Here is a 25169-nt window from a genome sequence, read left to right as displayed (position 1 = left end):
GGCTAATGTGAGTTGCTTTGACTGTTTTGGTTCAGCCCACCCTTTATCTATTGTCTCTGTATGGTGTACAACATTGTTCACACTTTATATATTACATGTAATTTGCTAAAACTGCCAGAGTTCAGAAGAAAGCTTCTCAAGACAGGCTTAGCTTTTTGTAGGCCAGTCACATCAGTAGACTAAAGCCATGTACTACTGTGAGGAAAAAAAATGATCTATACTTCTTTAGACACACCACATATTTACACCTTATGGGCTTAGAGATGTAAAAGTGTAACACAGGAATGGCTTTTAAAGTAGTAATAGCAGAGATGTGCTGGTACAGTGTCGAATTTGTGACACAAATATGGCAAACAAAATTGTAAGGCCTACAGAATGCATTATCTTCATTATCCAGCAATTACCGACTAGTGAACACAATTTCCAATGGCAGATTCCCAAGTAGTTGTCCTAATGTTTTACTAGAGTTCACCCACTTCTTTCTTGATTTTGAACACAGTGAACAGACATTTGCATGCTGAAAGGGATCAATTACACAATTCCATCAGCACTAAGAACTACAGTACACCAAGACAAGGCCTCTCTGCACCACTGTTGACCAGCAAATCAAGTTGACACAGTTTCCACTTACAGTAAATGCAGTCAATCAGACAAGACATGTTTGGTATCTGACATTTGTTTCTTGAGTTTAGCACAGGGGCTAGGAAGCAAACATAGCTAACAAAGTAATGGAAGTCAATATCACCCAAAGCTACTTTTGGGTGACAGACGTCTATTAGCTAAAGAAGCAAACCTCAGGTCTCATCTGATTGTCCATCTACTTTTACTATGAGGGGAAATGTGTTAACTAGATTTGACAGTTCCTTTAACTGCAGAGTGACCATACAAAGTTAAGAGTAGGGTGTAAGAAAATAAGCTACTGTAAACGTCTGCAGTGCAATTGAAGGGGCTGGTGTGTGTTTAGAGCACCCTTCACTCTTCAGACTGCTCAGCCATCCTGGCTTTTGTTCTGCTAACCAGAGGCTTTCACACATATGCATTCAATGTCACCAGAACAGTGATGGGAGGAAAAACAATTCACACCTCTTTGGTTAACTTAACTCCATTTTATTGTATTTCTTACTAAAACAAAGACCCTGACATACACAGCCTAAAATTCATATAGCATTAGAGATATTGAACAAATCCTAGTCAGTAAAATATGTGCTTGTCTCATAAAATATTGATTATCCATCATTATAGTAATAATTATCTCTTTTTTTTGCTACAAACTCTTGCATTAAGAGTATAGGTTTAATCTTGTCCCCCCCCCCCCGAACCATCCCCCATCCCCCCAACCCCTGGTAGTATAACCAAATGGATTTCAAAGCGAAACATAGCCAGAGAAAGACAGGATACCGAGAAGAGCATGACTAGCTCATTTTTGCATGTTAGGCTGATGAAGATCAAGGAGAAGAGCAGACTGATGTCCCAGAGCAGGGTCACATATCTGGGCTTCTGTTAACCCAGCGTGTGGTGGGGGGTTGGGGCTGTCTCTTGGTTGTAGCCTACCAATGTTAGCATTGTGCCGTGTGCCAGTCACTTAAGAGGTATATAAAAAAGTTGGCAGAATCCAAGCAGCGTGAAACAGAGAAGAAACCGGACGTCCCCCTGAAGTGTGTCTCAAATTGAAATCTTTTCCAAAATTGTTCATGTCCTGTTATTCCACGTCTGGGCCGGGCGGAGGGGGGTGGGGGGGAGGAGGTTCGGATGTACAAAACACTCACAAGAAAGAAACAGATTCCCAGCTGTTTTCCAGAGCTGTTGAGCACACTCTGTTGTCATAGAAGACGTCGGGGTGTATTGGCCCATTTGTGGTCCTAAAGGAAGCCCACGAATATGATCAAGAACACAGAGCGGCAGAGTAAGATACAGTCAGAGCACAATGTGTGAAAAGCAGGATGATCATAAGAACATTACTTTTCTTATTCCTGATATGATAATGAGAAAGCTGAAAACAAGCAAGACATTAAATGAAAAAATAAATAAATAAATTCTATAACTTATAAGAGCAAAGATGGAAATGAATCTCACCATCTGGCCTGAACACTGATTTGGAAGGAGCTTCACAATCAAGAGGGGAATCTGAGGGGTTTGAATGAATGACTATCTGCAGTGTAACTGACACTAATGGATTCAAAGCCTTGTAGATCTGACATCAACTCTTGAAGGAAGGGCAACTCTAGCGAGGCACAATGATATCGGAGCCATAGCAGATGTTTAGATTTGACTGATGCATGTGTTTTATTCATTTACTGTATTTGTCACGCAAAAATCTTGTATCTCCATCATTTGCTGTTTTTCACTGTTTGTCATTGTATTTACATGACAGGGATGAAATGTTACATTTCTCTGTAATCCAGGCAACTCGAGTACCGGTGTCTACATTTCATTAATGTTCATGCATCTGCAGATATGTACACTCGATTCTTTAACAATACCCTTTTTTCTTGCTACCTTATACTGAAATATAAAGGGGTCCGTAGTGGAACTGTTTTTCTTGCTACCTTATATCGGTATATATTTAAGGTTCCAAAAAGTTGCACTTTTGGTGCTACAAGACTTTTTTTTATTCTATAAAAACATAAATATTGCCTTCATTAAAGGAACCCTTGAGGAACCCTGTTTGTAACAGTATACATAGAAAAAAATATTGGATTTGCCAAAAATTCCCAAATGAGCGCATTCCTTTTCACTAATGTCAAACACTTCCACCTCTCTCACTCTTTACCCCTCCACCACTCTAAACTGCCGTTCTTATAAAATGATTACAGTTCCACTTACATGCTCAGACACAGCTGATGTGCTTTAACCGGTGCTGACACACCAGTGTGCTGGCACTCACTTGTGTTTACACTTCATTTATCAGGAGCATCAAAGAGCAGCCACTGCCATTCTAACAATATCCGGCCTAATCTCTAAGAAGCCTTTTGAGAATGAGAATCCAGACAGCTTATACAGCAATCGTGGGATAATTGGACACTTTGTTCTAAAAAGTAAAGGCAAATGCATCAAATCCATTCAACGCTCTGTTGCTGTCAGATCAAACATCTGTTTCCCCTTGTTTTTTATGTTTATACAATTAGAAAACTCCAGCTGCCCTTTACATTTACTTCACATTGCACAAACATGTCATGAAGAATGGGTTTCAAAATTCCTCTGAATGAAATCTTGCTACATTACAGTCCGAAACTATTCAGGTTCGGTTTTGTCCTCCTTTTATATAGTTACAAGTCAGCAGATACAAGATTTTGCCATCACAGCAATGACAAATGTCCAGCTCAATTCCCCAGGCTGCAGAGCCATAAGCACATTCCACTAGCCATTACAAAACACCACTTCTCTCTGGTTAGAAGTGGAACTGACGGCAGCGGGTCTGCAGGGACTCGTCAGACATTGCCTTAAACCCCGAGGAGGGATAAGCAGCAGGCCGTCAGCACACAAAGCCACAGGCGTCAATGACCCACCCCCGCACCAAATGGACAGAGGATGGACCGAGGCAGAGCACAGAGGAGATCCCATTCACACCATTATTGCAGACAGCAAAGGGAGCTATCACTGACCTGGCTAACACATAACACTGCAGACAATGGGGCCCAATCACCCAGCCATTTCTTCGTAAGGAGTGTGTGTGTGTGTTTTAAAAAAGCGGGTGGGGGTGCTTATGCCTTCTTAAAAAGAGGTCCATCTGAGGAGAGAACTAGTGTTGTTAAACAGGACTTCTGTAAAACTGTTAAGTTCAGAACTGGATTGTGGCCTCATGGAGCGAACACCCTGTACAGAAACTGTCTCTGGATGACTCAAAGGCTATGCACATGTGTCTGGGAAAACCCCATGTTCGTCATCTTTTGTACAATCATTTAACAGTTTTGTCATTTGCAGTTCTTTAATGAATGAATGGCAATGATCTAGAGTTTCAAAAAGATCCAACAATCTGCAAACATTAAGTTATACCCACATCTTCATTCCACAGAGGCCTGAAAGTCGTCCAATGCAGTGACTGCTTGGCATGACATGCGTAAAGTACGTCCCGCAGTGTGTTGACAAGCCTGAAGCCATTTTGTTATGAAGGTGTTATCTCCTTCCTGCTGCCCATGAACCAAATGAACTCACATTACCCCTGAGGAAAACACAATGTGTTCATTTAATCCCAGCACGGCGAGGCCCACTGTCTGGTTGAAGCACCTCATACAGTTAATCTATATGTATTTCGACAGTGAATGTAATTTGTAGTTCTGCCTTTGTACACCACTTCAACTGATTTTCACAGGCTCAAAAGTATTTGGACAAGTAATTTTAATACCCATAGACATCACCAAATGCTGTTTCCTCTCTTGATGCTTTGCCAGGGCTTCAGTTGCTGCTTGTTTGTGGGTCTTTTTACCTCTGGTTTTGTGACCCAGCTCCATTGACATCCATACATGCCATGCCATAACAGCAGCTCCACATGCTTGGCAGATGGCGTAGTATGCTACGGATCACAGACCCTTATTTTCCTTTTCCTCAACCTAATCCTGGTTTTATCTGTCTAAAGAATCCTATTCCAAAACTGGACAGGATCTTTCTAGATGTTTTCTATTAGTCTAATCTGACCTTTCTGTTCTTGAGTGTTAACAGTAGTGTGCAGCTTGAAGTCAACCCCATGACGCCATTTCTTTTGCAGAGTATTCTTGACTTGACATGATCATTTACTTTTGTGGTCTTTCATGGTCTTTGGTATTGCTGAGCTCATCCAGGAATTCCATCTTTTTAGGTATGTCCCAAATAGTTTATCTGGCCACTCCTAACATCCCACCTCTCTAGTATGTTTATATTTTTTTCCCAGTCCAATGATGGCCTCATTCACCTGCATAGACACCTCTTTAAACTGCACAATGTGAGCTCCCAAGAACAGCTGCCGAATATAACATTTGAAGATCTTTGGAACAAGCCACACCTGCCATGAAGTTGCTCATCAGCCTGTGAAAGCTTTTTAACTTTTAATGCAATATTTTTGTTGAATCCCCCTCAAATCTGCACGTCTACACTTCAGCCACATCTTGATTAACTAATTTAATTCCATTGGTGGGGTGTACAGAGGCAAAAGTACTTACAGACCTGACTGTATACCACTAACAAAACAGTAGGTTCGATGACGATGACGATGGCACTTTAGGACTGATTACATATAGTGATGTAACAATTTAGTCGTCATTAAATTTGATAAAAACATAAAACATTACAAAATAAGTGATGTGAAGCTCATTAATAAAGCATGCAATTTTCAAAATTGTCCTCATTGATTTTCCTGTCAACCTAAATAAGATTCATCGTCCTTACGAGAAATATTTGTCTCCTTGAACAACCGAACAACAGCTTGAAATGGTAAGCAAACAATTGACAGACGTTGGCAAAGTAACAGAATTTAATGATTTCTTCATTAAATGGGTTTACTGAAGAGGAGTAATGACATGTTAAACTCAAAATACATGAGGAAAAAAAAATGGAGTAAATGGCTTTACATTAACCATGACAGCTCAATGACTTGTGCTTATGACTGATGCCTACTGATTGTAGTGCCAAAATGTACCACCGCAGGGCACTATTACCTCATGGTCTACTTTCAGCGTCGGTTGGTCCTAAGTTTTGATATTGCTGGAGTTCCTTAAACTATGAATCATCGGTGAGAGAAAATGAAAATCAGTAAGAGAGGACTGTTACTTTGTAATTAGTGGGAGAAAATTACTGAAATAAACCCACAGTCTGGTTAGACTGGTCTGAAAAACATCACTGAGGTGGTAACTTGAGCTCTACAAAGAAAAGTCTCGTTACGCTTTACAGATAACTGAGAAGTCTCACTTCACACCCTCCCCCCCTTCAAGACACCAAGCTGATAGTGGTTTTACTCGGTGGTCAGTCCATAGCAGCAGCAGTGAGCAGTAAATGGTGAGCTACAAAGGAGCTGGACCTGAGTCTTCAACATGGCTGAGCTGACCAGGGGTACAGACTTTCCAAACGCCAATACGACTGCCCTACAAACTGGCTTAAGAGCATGGACTTCACCCTTCAAGTTGAAACCTGAAATTTGGCAGCAACACATTAGAATTGATCCTGCTATCAGAACTCACATCATCCATAAACACCAGGGACCCAGTTCCACTGGCTGCCATTCACACCCATGTCATAACAGTGCCTCCACCATGTTTAACAGATGATGTGGTACTTCCATCTGTTAACTTGTCTTCCTATAGTAATTCAGGTATTACTACTGATCATCTGTCTCTATAATTCAAAGAATTTACTCCCCACCAATATGTGACTTTGTATAGATAGTGATTGCTGCACATTTTTAATGGGTAATTTAATATACGGGTTCTTTAAGAGTGTGCGAGTGTGTGTGCGCGTGTGTGCAGTAACACACCCAATAAATGTTTGGGAAGCTTATTTTGAGAAAGCCACAACAGCAGGGTGGGATAAGAAAGTGCACTACAAGGCTTTTGTTCATTCTCTTGTTATCATGTCTATCCTGAAGAGGGGGCGTCTGCAGCTCTATCAGAGATGGAAATGAACTGAAATAAAAAAAAAAAAAAGCAAATGAAAAAAAGGGAAGACGAATATTTTTGAGAGGGTGGACACAACAAAGAATCCTCTGAGCAAGTGTGTGTAAGCATGTTTGTTCTACGCAAACTACAGAGAAGTTGTTTTTACTGGGTGGTGTAGTGGGGGAGGAAAAAAAAAGAAAAATAAGTGTGGCTTCTTTAGACCACATATTAGAAGATCTCTTATCCAAGATATTAGAACATTTAAAACAGTCTGATATAGAATTTAGGTGATATCATTATCGGTAACAATTGTAGTAATAATAATAATAATAATAATAATAATTGATGTACTAACAAAGTCTGTGTGAGGTTTTCCTTGGCAGTCTCTGAAAAGAGCTCTTTATGTGTCTTGTCCATAATTTCCACTCTTTCTCTCGGCTCTCCTTTCTTGATTATATGTTGCCACCCGAAAAAGCAGCATTTTATGCAGGAGCAGATTTGTTCCTCCTCACGCTTTTAGATCGTCTCCCTCTCTCTCTGCCTTTCCTGTAGAAGCCTCTGCCTGCTCCAGTCGTTTAACCCTCTCCTCTTCCCTCTCTCTCTCTCTATCACAGCCGTGTTTGGGCCTCAGGGACGTAGATCTCGATGCTGTCCGCACTCTCTGTCGCTGAATTCTGCTTGACTGACTGGGCTCTTTTGGCTGCCATCAGCCTCTTGCGGGCTTCTTGCCTCTGCTTATCCGCCGCCTCTCCGCTCTTCTCTCGTCCCAATGCTGGCTTACCCTTCCCGGGCTTCTTTGGCACAGGAGGAGCCTGCTTCTGGTTCTCCTGGAGCCCCCAGATTCATAATGAAGGAAGATAGAAGAAATAAAGAGACGGGCTGTATGTGGGTGTTTGAATGTGTTCAACAGTTTGGAATCACTAATTCAAATATATATTAGTAAAACAATATAAAACAAACTTTGCTGAATATACATAAATAAATAGATAAATGATTCTAATAAGATGCTTGTGGTCTATAAATGTAAATGTTTTAACTGTGGGTGGAATAAAGAATTAAAAAAGGATGGTATTAAAATGAAAAAACAAAACAAAACAAAAAAACCCCCACAAAATTATGAACAGAGCTGTAAAGGATTTCACAATAGCGGCATAACACTGAAAATGAAGCTACAATAGGGTAATATCTAGAATGTACTGATCAAATATTGAGACAGATGAATTGACAACTGACATATTACTGAAGAGGAAATTGCTTTAAAAAACCCAATTTGTAATCAATATAATGAAGAATATATAATATCAAAGCTTACCATCTACAATGTATTTGTTATTAAATAAAACAACTTTATTACTCATAATTAATACATACTGCGTATGCTTATGTGCATCAGTGTATGTCATTATTGTGTACCGGTTTGTCAGGTGAATCTCTGTCCAGTTTCCAGTCGTTGGATTTGAGATGGTAGAGCTCATCAAACTTGAGGCTGATGTCTTCTATTGAGAGCTGCAGCAAATCCCAAAATCCTGCCAAGTCCTGAGCTGTGGGCCTGGGGTTAGCATTCACATTCTAGAGAGAGAGAGAGAGAGAGAGAGAGAGAGAGAGAGAGAGAGAGAGAGAGAGAGAGAGAGAGGAAGAGAGAGAGAGAGAGAGGGGGGGGAGGGGTTGGGAGAGATAGACAGATAAAGAAAGAGTCAGAGAGGGTGGTGAGGGCAGAAGATAAAACATAAAAAGGGGCATGAGGGGCATATCTTAAATCTGTTCACTGTCCTACCTCCTCTGTACACTAGAGGGCAGTGTAACACCACATAAAGCCCTAATAAACAACACTAACCCACTCTCACTTCACTGGTTTTCAACAAACCACATGAGCTAATCCGATCTCATATCTTGGTGGCCTCATTCTGAACTTCAACCATTAAGAGACATCAGGTCATATCTTAGATCTGTACTCCAACAACATCAGAAACATGTTAACTCTGGCCACACCCCTTTTCGCTATTCTAATGAGCTGACCTACTTAATCATTACACTGGGGGTTGACAGTGTTTGTCATTTTTTTAGACCACATAAATGGTTTGCCAGCAGTGTTGATGAGCGGCCTTGTTTACGTAGCGTACAATATGGAGTGCATGATGGTGCTGGTTTGGTGAAAGCAGATGTGGTGGCTGGGAAGGTAATTTTGCAGACAGTGAGGTGATGATTTTTGGCTTTATGTGTGTATGTATGCACAGGAAGAAGAGGCAGGAAGGGAGAGAGAAAGGGAGAGCAAGAAAAAGAGAGAGAGAGAGAGAGAGAGAGAGAGAGAGAGAGAGAGAGAGACTTACCAAATTTTGTTCACACAACCCTCTGAACTGCTGAAACTTCTGGGACATGAGGAGCTGAGCACTACCTACTGCACTGCGGACTTTACCTAGCACTGCGCATACACATACAAGCACCCACACACACACACACACACAGACAGAAAACAAACTAATTAATAGTAAGAACCACATAATAGTACACAATCTCAACTAAGACCTACAGAAAAGAGAAAGAACTCTACATTCTGAGATCTTCATGTAAAAGCTTGTACCTTTGCAGAATCATAATATCAGCCTATATCCACACACACCAATGGCCCCTTCATAGGTGAAGCAAATGACCTTTATTATGTTGTAATAATAGTACGTCAGTGTCTGGGATATTTGCTTTTAGATGGTAACTAAGCAGTTGATTCTCATGGTTCATGCGTTGAAGGCAGAAGAACTGGCCAGACATTCAAACCTGAACAGTTTTGACAAGGGCCAAATTGTTATGGCATGACGACTGGTTCACATCATCACTGAAACAGAAAGGCTTGTAGGGTGCTCCCAGTCCGGAACAGTAAGGACCTTCTGACAGCGGTCCAAAGAGGGACAAACCAAGAACGACAACAAAGTGTCAGGTGCCCAAGGCTCATTGATACATAGTGGCAACAATGGCTAACCAGCCTGGTCCCAACTGACATGGGAATAGTTAATGATGGTTACGTGAGGAGCCAAGGACTGGTCAGAGTGCCCATGCTAACCCCTCTCCACCTTTGAAAGTGTCTGTAATGGACATGCGTGCATCGGCACTGGACCTTGGAGCAATGGAATAAGGTTGCACTTACCTAAACACTGTTGCAAAAAAAAAAAAAAATGTTTTCAAGGCATTTGCCCTGGCCTCTGAATTACACAGATCTTTATCTGATCAAGCATCTGTGAGATGTGTTGTTTGATCTCAGGCGGCTCAACCTCTATTACAGGACTTAAATATTCTGCTGCTAATGTCTTGGTGTCAGGGCATCTTCAGAGGTCTTGTAGAGTCCATGTCTCAGCAGGTCAGCTGTTCTGGCAGCATGTAGAGGACCAATAGTGTCAGTGTTTTCACTCATAGGTGCATTTAATTACTTCTTCAGTGAATGGGAGTGCTGTTACTTCATCCACTGTGCATTTTTAGGTCTGCTGGAATGACCGCATGAATTCATTCTCGTAAGGCCGGGTTTTGGTCTGTAAAGCTTGTCTGTAAACCTGAAATTGCTACTCATCCTCCATGTTCCCAGGTATAAATGTCTTTCCTCATCCCACTTCCTGACACCTACCATCCATCTCTCTCTTTCTACTTCTGAGCGAGGGGGATCAGAAGAAACTTCTGTCTCAGTGTGTATGTGTGTCTGTGTCTTAAATATTGAAATCTGATCATAGTCTAATCAAGTTATCTGGATGAAATTATAGGCTAGCTGAACATGGTGTACACTGTGCCTAATTTAAGTCTGAAATTTCTCTCTGGACACTTCCAAACAGGAACAGGAGAGCTGTTTACGAAATGAACTCTTCAAGCTTTTAATGAATATAGCGAGAGAGCCGTGAGGTACAGTCGTTAATATCTGTAGTTCCCTTGGTCCAGACCATCAACATGGTTCATAACTGCTCTCAAAAGTAAGCAAAATTCATATTAAAGCTGTGTGGGCTGATTCTATACATATGTATATATGGCAACAATAACTGGGATATAATCCACCAAACTTTTTGAACTATGGTGTACATGAGTCTAACTGCGCGTGTAGTGTTTTTATATAGGTTTTATCTGTGTAGCAACACTCTAGAGCAGGGATGGGCAACGGAGGGCAGGAGTCCAGCACAGTTTGCTCTTTTACCTGCTTGAACAGACCTACTAGATGTGGCAATTAACAGAGGAGTTAAATCAGGTGTGCTGGAGCAGGAAAGGCAAAAAATGTGCAGGAATCCGGCCCTCCAAGACCAGAACTGCCCATCCCTGCTCAAGAGAAAAAGGCAAAAAGGGCAAATGCTCTGTAATCCACTCCTGAGTGTCGCACTGCTATTATATATTTAAAAAAAAGTGAAAATGTGGCACATTAATACATAATACAACTGAAGTTATGTGTGTGGTCATTCGAGTCTTAGAATAGCTTTGCGAGAGAGATTGATATCAGAATGGACAGTTTTGGTTTAAAACGAGACACAGCCCTTTTTGAAGTTTTAAGCAGTAATTCATTCAAGAGCATGTGTTACACTGGCCGCACTACGTTTGGCATCATGGGAAACCCTGATAACGCATGGCCTCTTGTAGCAGACAGTAGAAGACATAGATAAAGACAAAGCCCAGAAAGACAGTTAGACCAGACTACAGCCTGCTTCAGAAAGTTTGGTGGAGGTTACTGCAGTTATTGCTGTATGTGGATGTCATAAAATCTATCCAAATCTGATTTCTAACTCCTATAACTTTTGGTTTAATATCAAATACAGCCAGAGTTGGATTTGATTAGTTTATCAGGGGGCTGTCTATTAAAAACATGATAAAACTCTAGCATCCAGACAGAAATAACATTACTGTAGGATGATCAGGTTTCTAGTACCTGAAAGTTTGCATCACATGGTTGAAGAGACACTGGTTTTTGAGTTTGGGGTGAAACACAGCAGAAACTGAAGAACGTTGTTAAAATGATAAAGCGAGTATCACATCTCATCACACTCTCTCTCTACCATTTAAGATGCTGTTTGTATTTGCAAAGCTGGGCCAGTCGGCCTCTCTGTATCTGTATCTTGCATTTCTGACATCAGTCTAGTGGCAGGGACTAAAAGTGGACTCGCGCTTCAAGCACAGTGGCCGCAATGCAGTGCATTGGATTCTGGGTGGAACTCACATTTGTGTACTATGCATACAGTGTATTGTCTGTGCAACTGCATGCAATGAACCGTGACACCCGAACGGCAGTGGTTGGGTACGGTTACTGTACACCCTTAGTTCGTTTTAATCAGACCAAACATCCCAAGTGTGAACACATTCTTAATAGCAAGGCTTTAGGTTTTGAGCGTCTGTGTTAATGGGGTTAGTTCATAAGTGCATAAAAGTGTGCATCAAAATTCAATAAGACTGATGTTGCAATCCGTGTGTGAGCATGCGCACATATTTATGTTTGTGATACCTGTTGTGAGCAGACAGACAGGCGTGTAATCTGAGGAATTACAATAATCTACTTAGGCCCTGATTAAACCACAGATTAGCGCCTTAACAGCGGCCTAAAGTGCACACACATACACACAGCAAATGTGTTTGTCCTGAAGATGAACTCTGGAATCAGTCTGCAACCGAGGCTTCTGTCAATGATGGCTTTTAGTTTGTAAGACTCAGACATACCAGAGTTATTTTAGCATGTGGCTATAACACTGACAGACACTAAGGGTGTACATGTGTATGTGCACTGTTCTGCACAAATCTGGATGCCGTGATGCAGTGAATTGCATCGATTTTAGAATCTCCAAATCAATTATTATAACTAACTGATGAACAAGTGAATTATTATAATCTTCAACAAAGCATGTGCTCATTTTAAGGTCAGGTTAGCAGTAATGCTTACATTTCTGACACTGATAAGCAAAAACACAGATTAAGTGAATACAGTTTGTAACTATCCTGTAACAATAAGACATGTAAATGTCTGAGATGTATTTTGACAGAAACCGAAGAGTCCAGTTGAATGCAGGGAAACTGGTCAGGGGTGAAGATCTAAGCAACTTAGACAAGGGCCAGACTGACCACTGACAGTAGTCTGAAGAGGGACTGAGTTGAGCTACCAAGACTCATTGATGTGTGAGGTCCCAACTGGTCTGAACCAACAGGTAGACTAATGTGGCACAGTTCTAAGCCATTTTAATAAAGGGTACATGAAGTACATCTTAAAACACACAGTATATAATACCTTGCTGCGTACCTACAGACCAGTCTGAGTGCCTATACTAACCCCTGTCCACCATCAAAAGTGTCTACAATGGGCATACAAGCGTTAGGACTAGACCTAATGAATCTTGTGTCCTTTTACATCACTTGGATGACCTGGACACCGCATCAATCCACTTAGCTCGTCCAAAAATGCTTGTATCTTCAACCCTCTTGAGCGGTATCTCAAAACGTGAATTCCACTTTTTCTGTGAGGGGAGTCCAGAAGCAAGAAAAACCAATTCCTTCATAAGGCTGCTTAAAACTCTCAGGACCACACGCAGACACAGTGCAGACAAAGTCTGTTATTTAGCCAGAGTACAGTTGCAAAAAGTTTCTTGTGGAAAATAACTCATAACTTACTTAGTAATTCTGGTATCTCTCAACTTTTTGGCCCACTTTAAACCCTTTTGTCTCATGAACATGCGATATAATAGGTGGAGCCATGACTACACATAGTTGGTGTGGTAAGTGGTAACATTAGTAAACTGAATTTCAGACACATTGTAAGCTGGTATTGCAGTCGCGTCAATTTTGCACTGTACCTTCACTTTTCGGTACATTTGCCCCTCAAATAATTTTCAGTTGTACCAAAATAACTGAATCAAATCAAATTTAGGGTGAAATTTTCCATTTGGTTTATGATACACTTACAATTTAATCAAGGCTTAAACGCTAACCACACACACTCTCTCTTACCCTCCTCAGAGAGCTGGTGCTCTTTGGTCTCCTCCTCCATCTGCTTGCACCATCCCTCCATCCGTCCTGTCTCTGCCTGCAAGAGCTTCAGAAACCAGTGACCGTCCCGTCGGCATGCAGACATCGTGCCTGACGACGTTTGGGTGGGGCCTCCATTCCCCGTCCCGTTCCCGCTCTCCAACCACGGGTCAGGTGGGGGTAGTGAGGAGGGGTCCAGGGCGGGGTCTAAACTCTCTGAGAAAGAGGAAGAACTACTCCTCGTCGTTGAGCGATTGGTCAGAAGCTGCCGGGAGGGGCCACTGGTCATCACAACATCGTCATCGTGGCTACCGTTGTCGAGTGAAAGTTGAGTGGCAAAGTCCACTGACTGGCTAGCGCTGTTGACCATGACTTTCTTCTCAACAGGTCTGAAGGTGTTGTTGGACGTGACGGTGGTAACAGAAGTAAGCGAGAGATCTTGTGTGTCTGAGTCCGTTTCCTGCTTAGAGGCCATGCTACTGGAGCGGCTGAGCCTGCATATACACACAAGCACATCAAGAATTACTACATTAATTCTTCCTTACTTGTAGCTCTCTAAAACAGAGAAAGATTTTTTTAGATTTTAGAAGATTCAATTTAGATAGGACTGATCTGTGAAGTCTTTTGTTCTGCTAGATTTTTTGGAGCACTGCTAAGAGGATTCGAGTGATAGTGAGGTCAGGATGTTGAATGATCACCCCCCCGCAAAACTCTACAAATCATTCGAAAAAAACTGAATTAAGCAAAGTCATTCCAGAGAGCACAGTTCCACTGCTCCACAGCTCAATGCTGGGGCTGCTTTATACCCATCTAGCCCACATCTGGAATTAGGCATGGTGCCAACAGGTCCATGTTTATCTGCCCCAGAGTCCTAATCTATTGGCAGTACTTCTTTACAGGGACTGGACAAGATGTGTGTGTGTGTGCATTTGCACATCTGTGTCATCAATGGGTGCAACTTAAAGTAGCTGAATGTGTTCATTAGAAGGGGTGTCCACAAACATTTGGACTTGTGCATACATTGACGAAATCCCTTTGTAAATTTGTCACCAAATTGCTAGCAAATGGCAACTTTAGCATCATAGTTAGAATGTTTTTTTTAAATCAAGATGGGCTTCAGAGTGGTATTTCTTTGTCGTATTTAGTCTTGACTGGCAGATTTTGGCCAAAGTGCTGTGTCAAAGAAAAGCATGTCTAGTGTCTGACCTTGGCTTCTGTCTTGTGTGTCACTGATATAAAACCTATGCACATAACAGGAAACACAGCTCAAGGTGAAATCCTGACTGAAAAACTGCTGAATCTACTGTTACAGTAGACAGAGAAACCGAGTCTTGAGAAGAATGTAGCAGGAAATGTACTGCAAACACTGTGATATGATCTTTATAGTGCAGTATAGTTTTTTATTTAAGCCTTTATCACTCAGTACTTTCTAAAAATAACTATAGCACAGAGAACATAGATGTGACAACTTCACTTGTTTTTTGAAGGCTATTAATAAAATCAGCTGTTACTGATTTAGAGGAAACAGGAAGAGGAAAACATCAGGACAGGAAACACTCACGTCCAGCCGTCCTCCACTTGCACTCCGATCGACTGAAATCTGGCCAATGGTGGCGTCTCCACTCGGCTCTGGATTTCCTGGATGCAGTCCACCTAGAATTTGATCACAGTACAGTGAGTACAGTGTCTACCTCAAAGGTCGTTTAAGGCAGTAGAAAGCAATATTGACAAATATTAAAAGGCTTCCTGCATGTCGAAATACCAGGCAGTTATCAGGCTTAATTCTCTACAGTATTATGGTGACTGTTCTGTTTCGACAGGCCAGTTTGCTGATTTCAGTGCTGTTCTGCTCCAACACGCCTCACTCAACTCACTAGATAATTATTGAGGCGTTTATGAACTGAATCATTTTAAAAAACTAAGGTGAGCAGTGCTGTGGCCTTCAACCGGGGAAAACATGTGGGTAGTGCTGTAGTCCTTAGTGTCGTAGTGGCATCCCTGCTGGACATACAAAGTTACTGCCCAAGGTGTTTTAAATGGCATGCTGGCTGGAAGCCACAAGCTTTGTTTTGCTGCTGCCTTGTTCTTGCTTTGGACTTTTGGATTTTCTCAAAGTCATTTGATTAACTCCTTCAATCCTACAGACCTGTTGGCATGTCTAGACCTTGGTTTTGTACTCTCGTAACTAAGTACTAGAGCTTTAATCTTGCCTGAAAAGAAATACACTGATTTGAATGCAGTCAGCGACAAGAGCGTTAGTGAGGTCAGGATGTTGAATGATCACTACCCCACCTCATTCCCAACTCCATGCAAAAAGTACTGGATAGAGGACCATCATTCCAGACAACACAGTTTCACTGCTCCACAGCTCAACGCTGGGGGGCTTTATAACCCCCTAACCCACCTCTTGCATTAGGCACTGTGTCAGTAAGTTTATGTTTGTGTGTTTCAATATGATTCCTATTCATATTGGCCATACTACAGCAAACAAAATGGACTAGGAAGCCAAACCCAGAGAAGTAAATCGGTATGCATGCTAGGCTAAAAGCTAACCCTAGCTGACCAGTTACAATCTCTTCAGAGACCAGGCCAAGCAAAGACAGCAAAGAGGACAGAAACGCTCAGTAAAATGCTACGCTTTCTGACTCCTATGAGCCGTTGTGGTGCCATGTACCAGTAGTTACTGAATAAGACATAATAAGCCCAAGTTGCCCACCAACCTGTATTCCGATGGAGGAGAGTTTCCGGCGGGGTACAGGCTCTGTTCTAGGCTCGTCTGCTGCAAGAGCGCCCCCCTTTACCTGCTCATTGTGATGCTCACGAGGGGGCTCTGAAGAAACCACAACGGCCGCGGGAATCTGCGGCTCGCGGGGGGTGGCCACAGGCAGCTGCGGCCGTGAGCCTTTGGCCAGACTGTTGGCCCGTGTGCTGTCGAGGCTATCTGAGGAGTTGCTGTGGCCCGACTGGCTGTTGACTTCACTTTTGCGGTCGTGGTTGTCGAGGTAACCGTCCTGGGCTGACTCAGTGCTGCTTTGCACAGTTACGGAGATGAAGGGTTTGGAGGTCGTCCGAGGGGGCACAGGGGGCGGAGCTACCTTCTTACACGTGGTTATACACGTTGAGACTGCAGAAAGAACAGGAAGGGGAAAGGGAAAGAGATCAGACTTAAACTCAACATCATCTAATCAGATCTAAAGCCCAATTTAAACCATATGATTTTAAAAACAGTTTTTGAACCAGTTTTTGTCTGACAGGTAATAAACCTGTAACCTTGGTAATAGTAATCCTATTTAAAGGGACAGTAATGAAATAACAACCTGGTAATACACACAGTCGTGTGGTGTGCTGCTATTGTTATAGAGTGCAGCACCTGTTCTCTAAGGCTGACGTGTTCATTTAGGCTGTTAAATGTTTGGGGAAATTACACAGACACTTTATCCAGTGTCACTTTATTTAGGCCTGTTGAATCCCTGACAGATTGCATTACAGGACCTCCTCTGGTGAAGCCAATTCAGCTCGAATAGTGCTTAAGTCAGTGGTCTATGGTCCAGCTTTATACTTCCAGCAACTTCTTTGGAATAAAAGTCTCTTCAGAAAGAGAACAAAAATCGATTCATTTCTATTCGACTAATAAACCCTGAATACTCTTGAACATAACTATGTTTTATTATAGCTAAACCTTTGCCCTCATGTTGCCTAGCAACAGTACTCACTGTTAACAGACTACATTGTGAATGTAGTTATATAAATAAATTAATGTACTGTTGAATTAAAAAAAATCTTTATATTCACCACATTTTTATCAAAGCAATAAGCCACTCAAAACTGTTCATTACTGCAATTTTAGCACAGGGAGGAGGTTTTACCTTGACTGCACACTGCACACGATAAAATCGTTTAGTGCTGCCAGCGCAGAAAGCGATGAGCCGCTGGCGGGTGTGCCCACCAGCAAGCAGACAGGCACCAAGTTGGATTAAATTGCGTCGTCAAGCAAACCACATTTTTAAAGGAACAGCAACCAGTATAAACAAGCAGAGCCTATGCAGGCTTATGTATACACTAAATGTCCACAACCCTGATATAACGAAAGAGACCACCTTGCTGACTGTTGGTGGGCTTTACCTTTTGCAAAAATGCTGTTACCCCCATTTTGCGAAAGGAACAAATCTTTAGTAGGAATCAAAGTCAGCGGAGTGGTTTTGAGGGAAAATGAGAACCTTATGAAGCGTTTTTTAATTTTATTTTATTGGTGGGCGCTGCTGCAAGTCACTGTTCATTTGCGTGAAGTGTTGCTGACCCTCATAGAAAATTAATGACTTCTGGTCGCTGTGCCACTTTCGTCGCTTGCGGTGTGCACGCATGGTTACTCTATCCCGTGATGAAGCATGACTGCTCATGGCTTTTTGCTTTATTAACATTACAACAAATAATTACATAGAGGAAAGAAAAAAAGCTACAGAAGAATTTTCTTAGCAGGCCACTGGCAATTTCATGCTCGATTTTTTTTTAAATACTGGGGATACAGTCTTCATAGCATCATAGAGATGACTGCAAACCTCCTGACACAAATTCCAGATACTATTCGCTTACAATGTGTCTTTTACGTCCCACAAGCTAAGACATACAATTAGCTGAAATATGATTTCAGGCCTTCTGGAAATGCAGAACACAGCTGACTTAGCTGAAGCTATCTGTGTGTCTGCTTGTATGTGTGTGTGCGTGTGTGTGCTTATTAGAAGGAGCATGGATTGTCAAAAGACAAAGACCCATTCATCCCACACCCCAAAGTATTCTGGGATAGAATGTAAGTGGGCATAAATACAGGAAATGAAGTCAGTGCAGGCCATTCACCGGCTCTAATTTTCCATTGATAACCTCATCACACTGAGCAGCCAAAGAGCTGATCTCTCTCCTCCCTTTTTTTCTCTTCTCTCATATGTCCTAACTCCATCCATCCTACTCTCTCTCGCTCCCTCTCTTCTATCTTCTCCATCTGTACACCATACGTCCATTTATCAATCGATTATCAACCTATTAGGTTAACTGCAGATCTGTATGTGCACAACTGTACAGCCTATGCGCCATCAAACCCAGCAGAGCTGATGCTTGTTAGCAATACGGCCCAGAGAACAAGCTGGAACAGGCATACGCTGAGTGTTTACAAGAGCATGCATTATATTCATGATGAAGTGGACCTCACACAGTCTGAGATGAAGCACTGTTCAAGCACTAAGTGGGGTTTACACAGTCTCCTTTATATGAGTGGTCCACAAGTTCAACATCCTGTATATAATGGACTAGAAGTGATTGTGTTTCATCACACACACACACACACACACACACACACACACACACACACACACACACACACACACACACACACACACACAGTGTTCAGACAAGAGCATAAAAAAAGATTCCTGGAAGAGAGGGAGTGCATTATGACCTGGGGTGTGTTCCGACACACATACTAATATCTGTTAGTTCGGACAACACCTTCAGTATCTGGTTGTAGTATTGTGGGGGTGGGGGTATGATAAGTTTGAGTGTGGGAGGGAGAGAACTCTGAGCTAGGCTGGTTGTAGTTCTCAGTTCTGCCCTGAGCTAGAAGGCCTGATTCCCTCCTGATGAACAGAGATTGGATTGAGAGATTAGACTGAGGATCTGGGAGGAGATGAAAACAAATGCAGATATATTTTGTGCTGTAACAATATTTAAGGCATAAGATATAATAACATACATTGTAATAATTTCAATAGTAAAAAACACTTTTGGCATACTTTGAATCTGGCAATTGTTCTTGATGTCTAGTTCATGCAAAATGAACTAGAAATGCTCCAAAATGACTTTTTGCCTGGCAGAGACAATGTGTGTGCCATGCCATATGTTGTCATTGCATTACTGTAATAGTTGTGGCATGTTTGTTCATGTGTGGGGTGATAGTTTTCCACTATTTTATCCTGAAAGTATTTGTGACTGTGAGTTTTTTTTTTTTGTTTTTTTTTGTACAGCTAGACTTGACACTATGAGCGTTCAGTGCCCATCTTTCAGAAAATTCACCACTGCATCCACTGTGGTCAGCGGCGAAAGTTGGGAAATTTTAATGTTGCTGTTGCTACATGCAGAATTTTCTGGTATAGTTTTACAGAATAACCGCCATCCATCTACCATCATAATGTGAGCACAAGAAAATGACAAATAAATGTTTATATATCGGCATTGGCAGCGGTACCTAAATTAGAAAGTGATTATGACAATGTCTACATTAAAAAAAGTGCTACCAAAAGGTTCTTTGAGCAACAATGCCATAGATAAACCATTTTAATAACAGTTCTTTATAGAACCAAATGAAACTTTTATAGAACTTTTATTTTTAAGAGAGTACATTACTGTTTTTTTAAACACCATTTTAAGCCAAACAACATTAAGTAAATGAATGCAGCCATTTAATTTTACAGATGTGAAAATGTATTACTTGGTGCTTCTTTTTGAATCATGAAATTTACATATCTTATATACTACTCTTCTATGACTGAGAGTGTTTGCCTTGCAGAGAATTGGCCTATTTGGCCCGCAGTGGGGGATCCAGAGCTTGGCTTTCGACTGAGAGCATCTCCATCTCTCACTGTACATGTGTGTGTGTGTCTCCAATGTTTATGGTAGTAGAGCACACTCTGACGCAAATTCACTCCACAGCTCCCCTTTTTTCCAACACCGCTGTTGTTTTTCCAGCCCTTATGAGGTCTCGGTAGGTGGGTGAGTGCCCAGTGTGTGTGTGGGTGTGTGTGTGTGTGTGTGTGTGTGTGTGTGTGTGTGTGTGTGTGTGTGTGAGGCAGAGACAGAGAATTTGTGCGTAGGCGAGTTTGTGGGTTAGCGGGTGCAACTGGGGGAGTCTGCAGAGGTGCATGTTATGCAAGGAGAATTGTGTGTGTGCGTTTTATGAGTGTGTGTGTGTGTGTGTGTGTGTGTGTGTGTGTGTGTGTGTGTGTGTGTGTGTGTGTCTCAGCATGAGGTGACACAGGCATATTTTGGGGGATCTGGGTGGGGAGCTGGCAGATGGCCGACTGGGAATCAGAAGGAAATGATGGCAGAGAGAGACCACAGGAATCTCACCACATGGTGTGTGTTTGTACAACACTGCTTTTTGTAGACTGGGCATGCTGACCCAGAGCAGAGGCTGTTTTCACACGTCAGTAAAGTTGGAATTGAAGTTTTTCATACTTTTACTGTGTTCAGCAGAGTGTGTTTACAGTATACACACACTCTGTGAATAAAGAACACAGTGCTTTTGAATGGTTAAACTGTGTGTCCTACACTGATGTTTGGCACTGGTCTTAAAGTGCTTATTTTTTCTGTCTTCTTTTTTGTGGAGAATCACAAACACCTAACGTGACATGCCAACAAGACAATGCAAGAGGCCACACTGTTATTAAAGTATGAGGTAATTCAGGTGATGTCATGATCAACACACTCACCAGATTTAAACACCAGTGAAAAGATGTGGGACTGTGTTGGGAAATGCGTACACTGTTATACGTTCCTTGTAGAACTTTTAGGGCTTCTCCAATCTGAAACTGTGGAGGAACCTTTTTGCTTTGCTTTGAGGAACCTTCAAAAAAATCCTCAAATCCCTCAAAGCTTCCTCCACTGTTTCAAACTGTAGAACCTCCAAATGTTCCTCAAGGATCTTAAACTTTTAATAGTGTAGGTAAGAACAGTCCAACCACTATTTGAGGTCTGTGGACAGCAGTGGAGAACATATGGGAGGAATGTCATTTAATTTGCTTTTAGGAAAACATGGAATATGTGATGTAAGGCTGCCATCAAAGTCAGTGAAGGGTCTGTATAATATGGCTACACACTCCCTGTTTTTTTTTTTTTTGCCTGGCGTGTCAACATCTGAACAACTCTTCAGTGCACATTTAGTCATGAACTTACATACAGTACATATCCACTGTTGATCATCGTTAAACATTATTCGAACATTACGGCCACTCTCTCTTTCTGTGGTTAATACTTCCACCCGTCAAACTGACCGATTCCCTACATATCTGCAACGGATACAGTAGACAGTTCGAGCAGTCTTTAAATACCATCCTCATGACACAGACACGAGCCTCATGGCCCCCACCTTTAGCTAACAAACCACAGGTCTGAATAGCAAGCTTGTCCTTGTCTCTTCTAACTCCATGTTATTTTGGCTCCCGCACACACTTATTCTTAATCACAGGCAATATGGCAATATAGCTTCCATCTGTTTTTCACTATTTCTCTCAACTTTAAATCTAATCCCAAATTCTGAATACAGTAAATGAATGGGGAATTCCAGTCTGGAGTAGGAAGGCTGGTGTCAGTCTGAGTCAGTTGAGTCTACACTGGTTATGGTGTTACTCCCCTGTCTGGATCATGACTAACCTCATATGATTAATGATACCTCCATTGTTAATGAGTGACCAGGCCCCAGCCCAGCTTAGACTGCATCCAATGGTTTAATAAGCAACTGTTGATGGATTTTGTAAGACTAGGAATGAGTCAAAATATGTGGTTAGCTGGATTTCCTCAATGGAATCTCTCTCAGCCAGCGTTTTTCCTGTCAAGCTCTGAATAAAACGGCCATTCAGACTGTGGACTCGATGACACACGTCCCAAATTCTATTAATCACAAATATACTGAGTACACTATATGAAATATAATATAAAAGTATTGGGACATCTGCTCATTCATAGTTTTTATGAAATCAAGACATTCAAAAATAGTAATTGTTGAGGCACCTGCTTTTGTGGAAGGCTTTCTACGAGATTATGAAGCATTGCTGTGAGGATTTGTTTGAATTCAGCAACAACAGTGTTAGTGAGGTCAGGATGTTGGATGATCACCACTCCACCTCATTACCAACTCCAACACAAACAGCTCCACAGCTCTACAGCTCAAGGCTGGGGGGCTTTATACCCCTCTAGCCCAGGCCAGGCATGGTGCCAGTAGGTTCATGTTTATCTGCTCCAGAGTGTCCTATTCTATTGGCTGTACTTCACTACAGGGACTAGATAACAGAGGTGTCAAGTAACTTTGTTGCCTTACTTAAGTAGAAATTCTCTAAATATTTACTTAAGTGAAATGTCTCAACTAAGCCCCACATTTGCATTCCAATAAAGGTTATTGATAGGGATGCACCATTCAGACTTTTTCAGTTCTGGTACCGATACAGATACATAAACTATGCATATCAGGTGCATCCCTATCAATAACCTTTATTGGAATGGAAATGCATCGTTGCTTCCACCGATCTAATACCATTGTTGAATGAATAAATCGTATACCTCACCATGTAGGAGAGACTTAAGGAATCAGGATTGACTTAAACATTATTTTACTAACTTTGTAAAACAAAATATAACAAATTAACAGAGTGCAGAGTCAAACTTCTTAAACTATATTAAAATACATCAAATGTATCAGGCTGAAAATAAGTAGCTACACTTTGCCAAACATACAAACAGTAATCAATCTTATTAATTTTTTTGTGTAATTCAAAATAAAATCTGGCAGCTGAATCTGAGAGTAAATAAGTAACTTGGCAAACATACAAGCAGCAATAAAAAAAATTATATAAAAAAAAAAATGTATAAAACATTTAGTGCAGTCTCACACCAACCAATTAAAGTGAAAGGGTTGGTTCCATGGATCGGCATAGTTATCCGATAACCGATCCAGCTAATTTTGTTAATATCGGGACCGATATCTCATCCTAATATCGGATCGGTGCATCTCTAGTTATTGATTACATGCCTCTGAAGTTTGACTTTTTGTCAATGTTAATGTTCAGTAGTACACATAGATGCCCCTTTAAAATATTGGATATTACTAAAATGCATTTATTGCAATAAGCATATATGCAGCTGGAACAGGCAGCCTAGTGCATCCCAGCATTTTTCAACATTAACATTTTAATAAAACATTATCGTCATTATGGCTTTTAGGAAAAGGGAAAAAGGGGAGGAGGGGTAGTGCACTATAGGTCCCTGTGGCATGGCCGAAGCTTTTGGAATTATTTTTTTTTACTTTTATGGTTTTGAAACCAGTACTTTTACACTTTTACTTGAGTAAATAGCCTAAGTCGATACTTCAACTTCTATACAAGTCTTTTTAAAATCCTAGTATACCTACCTGAGTAATGAATGTGAATACTTTTGACACCTTTACTGAATAAGCTAAATGTGTCAGCAATGGGTGCAACTTAAAACATGTTGAACACGTTTATTAGAAAGGGTGTCCACAAACCTTTGGACATATAGCATATATTACAATATACTCTATTTAGATGTTGAACTAAATATGTGTTAAAGTATGTTCAAATGAGTGAATCATAACCCCTGATTATGAGCAATCTGAACCAGGAACTGATCCCGGCTGCTGATTTCAGAACAGTCTGTCTATTCTAGAATGACTCATATGAGGATTTGGCAAAGAAAGGCTGGTATTACAGCTGCTCATACAAAAGTTTAACCTTCATTATCAGTGATGGCTCTAGTTTTGCCTGGAGATTTGAAGTCTGGCTGCACATGTGAAGCAGCTGCTGTCAGTTTTATGCAGAGTCAGCATGTACTGTGTAGACTGCCTACGGGAAGAGTCCTCACTCTACACATAAAGGCATACATGGTAACACATACACGTTAAGGCCTTTTAATGTTAAGAGTTTCATCAAATTTGAGCTTCAATTAGTTAATTGATTTAAACTTTTTTAAATAAAAGTTTCCTACTTATGTGGAAGACCACAACACAATTAGATTATAGACAGGTTCATACAATACTTAAATTTCACATCCATCTAGGTGGTGTACAGGCAGAATTACAAATAATCAATGATTGAAGAGTGTATTTTCAGATTTAGTTCAAGGGGGTTAACAAAAATATTGCATTAACTGATTTACATCCAATTTTCTTTCCATAGCCCACTATTTTCACAGGCTCAAATCTAGATAAGCAGTTTCATGGCCTGTTTCCTCATTATTTCATAAGAAATTAAGAAGATAAAAGGTCTGGAGTTAATGTTCTAGTGAAGTTTCATTTGTTAGCTGTTCAGGGGAACTTTAAAAGATCAACGCAAGTGAAGGAGGCCATCATCAGGAGTGTCGAAATCAACTGACACATTAAAAAAAAAGGAGATATGCACTGCGGAGCTCTGAGGTCTGGAAGACCACAGAAGACAACTGAAGTAGATAAATCCTTTCACAACATCTTGTAAGGTAACAGTGTAACAGTATAAGTAACAGTATCAAGTAACAGTGGTGGAGGTACACAGACATGTATGGCTGCCAATGAAACTGGGTCACTGATGTTTAATAATGTGATTTCTGAAGTTTATAGTGCAAAACAAAAAACAAATAGGATGCCACTTCACTGCACAGATGGATAACGGCCCAAAACATACCGCAAAAACAGACAAAGAGTTTAGGACTAAGAAATGAAACGTTCTTAAAAGTCAGTCACCTTAACCCAATTGAGCAACTTTTCCCTTGCTGAAGACAAAGCTGAAGGCAGAACAAATAAGTAGCAAACCCACAAACAAGCCTCAACTGAAGGCAGCAGCAGTAATGACCTGGCAAAGAATCTCAAGAGAGGTAACGGAGCATTCATGGTTTCCAGACTTC

General features: G+C 41.2%; 1 protein-coding gene across 5 annotated transcripts in view; it reads right to left on the bottom strand.

Moving 5' to 3' along the window:
* Nucleotides 1-4153: 4153 nt before the first annotated feature.
* The window catches only part of dlgap4b (discs, large (Drosophila) homolog-associated protein 4b), a 152204-nt gene continuing 131188 nt past the window's right edge, over nucleotides 4154-25169 (bottom strand). For all 5 annotated transcript variants that reach the window (XM_072684597.1, XM_072684600.1, XM_072684599.1 and 2 more), the window contains 6 exons: nucleotides 16241-16644; nucleotides 15082-15173; nucleotides 13503-14014; nucleotides 8888-8979; nucleotides 7974-8129; nucleotides 4154-7387 (listed from right to left, as the gene is read on the bottom strand). In XM_072684597.1, the coding sequence (XP_072540698.1) occupies nucleotides 7169-7387; nucleotides 7974-8129; nucleotides 8888-8979; nucleotides 13503-14014; nucleotides 15082-15173; nucleotides 16241-16644 (1475 nt within the window). In that variant the 3' untranslated portion in view covers nucleotides 4154-7168. The remainder of the gene's footprint in view (nucleotides 7388-7973; nucleotides 8130-8887; nucleotides 8980-13502; nucleotides 14015-15081; nucleotides 15174-16240; nucleotides 16645-25169) is intronic.

This window comes from Salminus brasiliensis, chromosome 7 (assembly GCF_030463535.1).
Source record: "Salminus brasiliensis chromosome 7, fSalBra1.hap2, whole genome shotgun sequence".
NCBI classification, from domain to species: Eukaryota; Metazoa; Chordata; class Actinopteri; order Characiformes; family Bryconidae; genus Salminus; species Salminus brasiliensis.
Note: the sequence above shows the minus strand (reverse complement) of the source record. Positions and strands in the feature narration are given on the sequence as shown.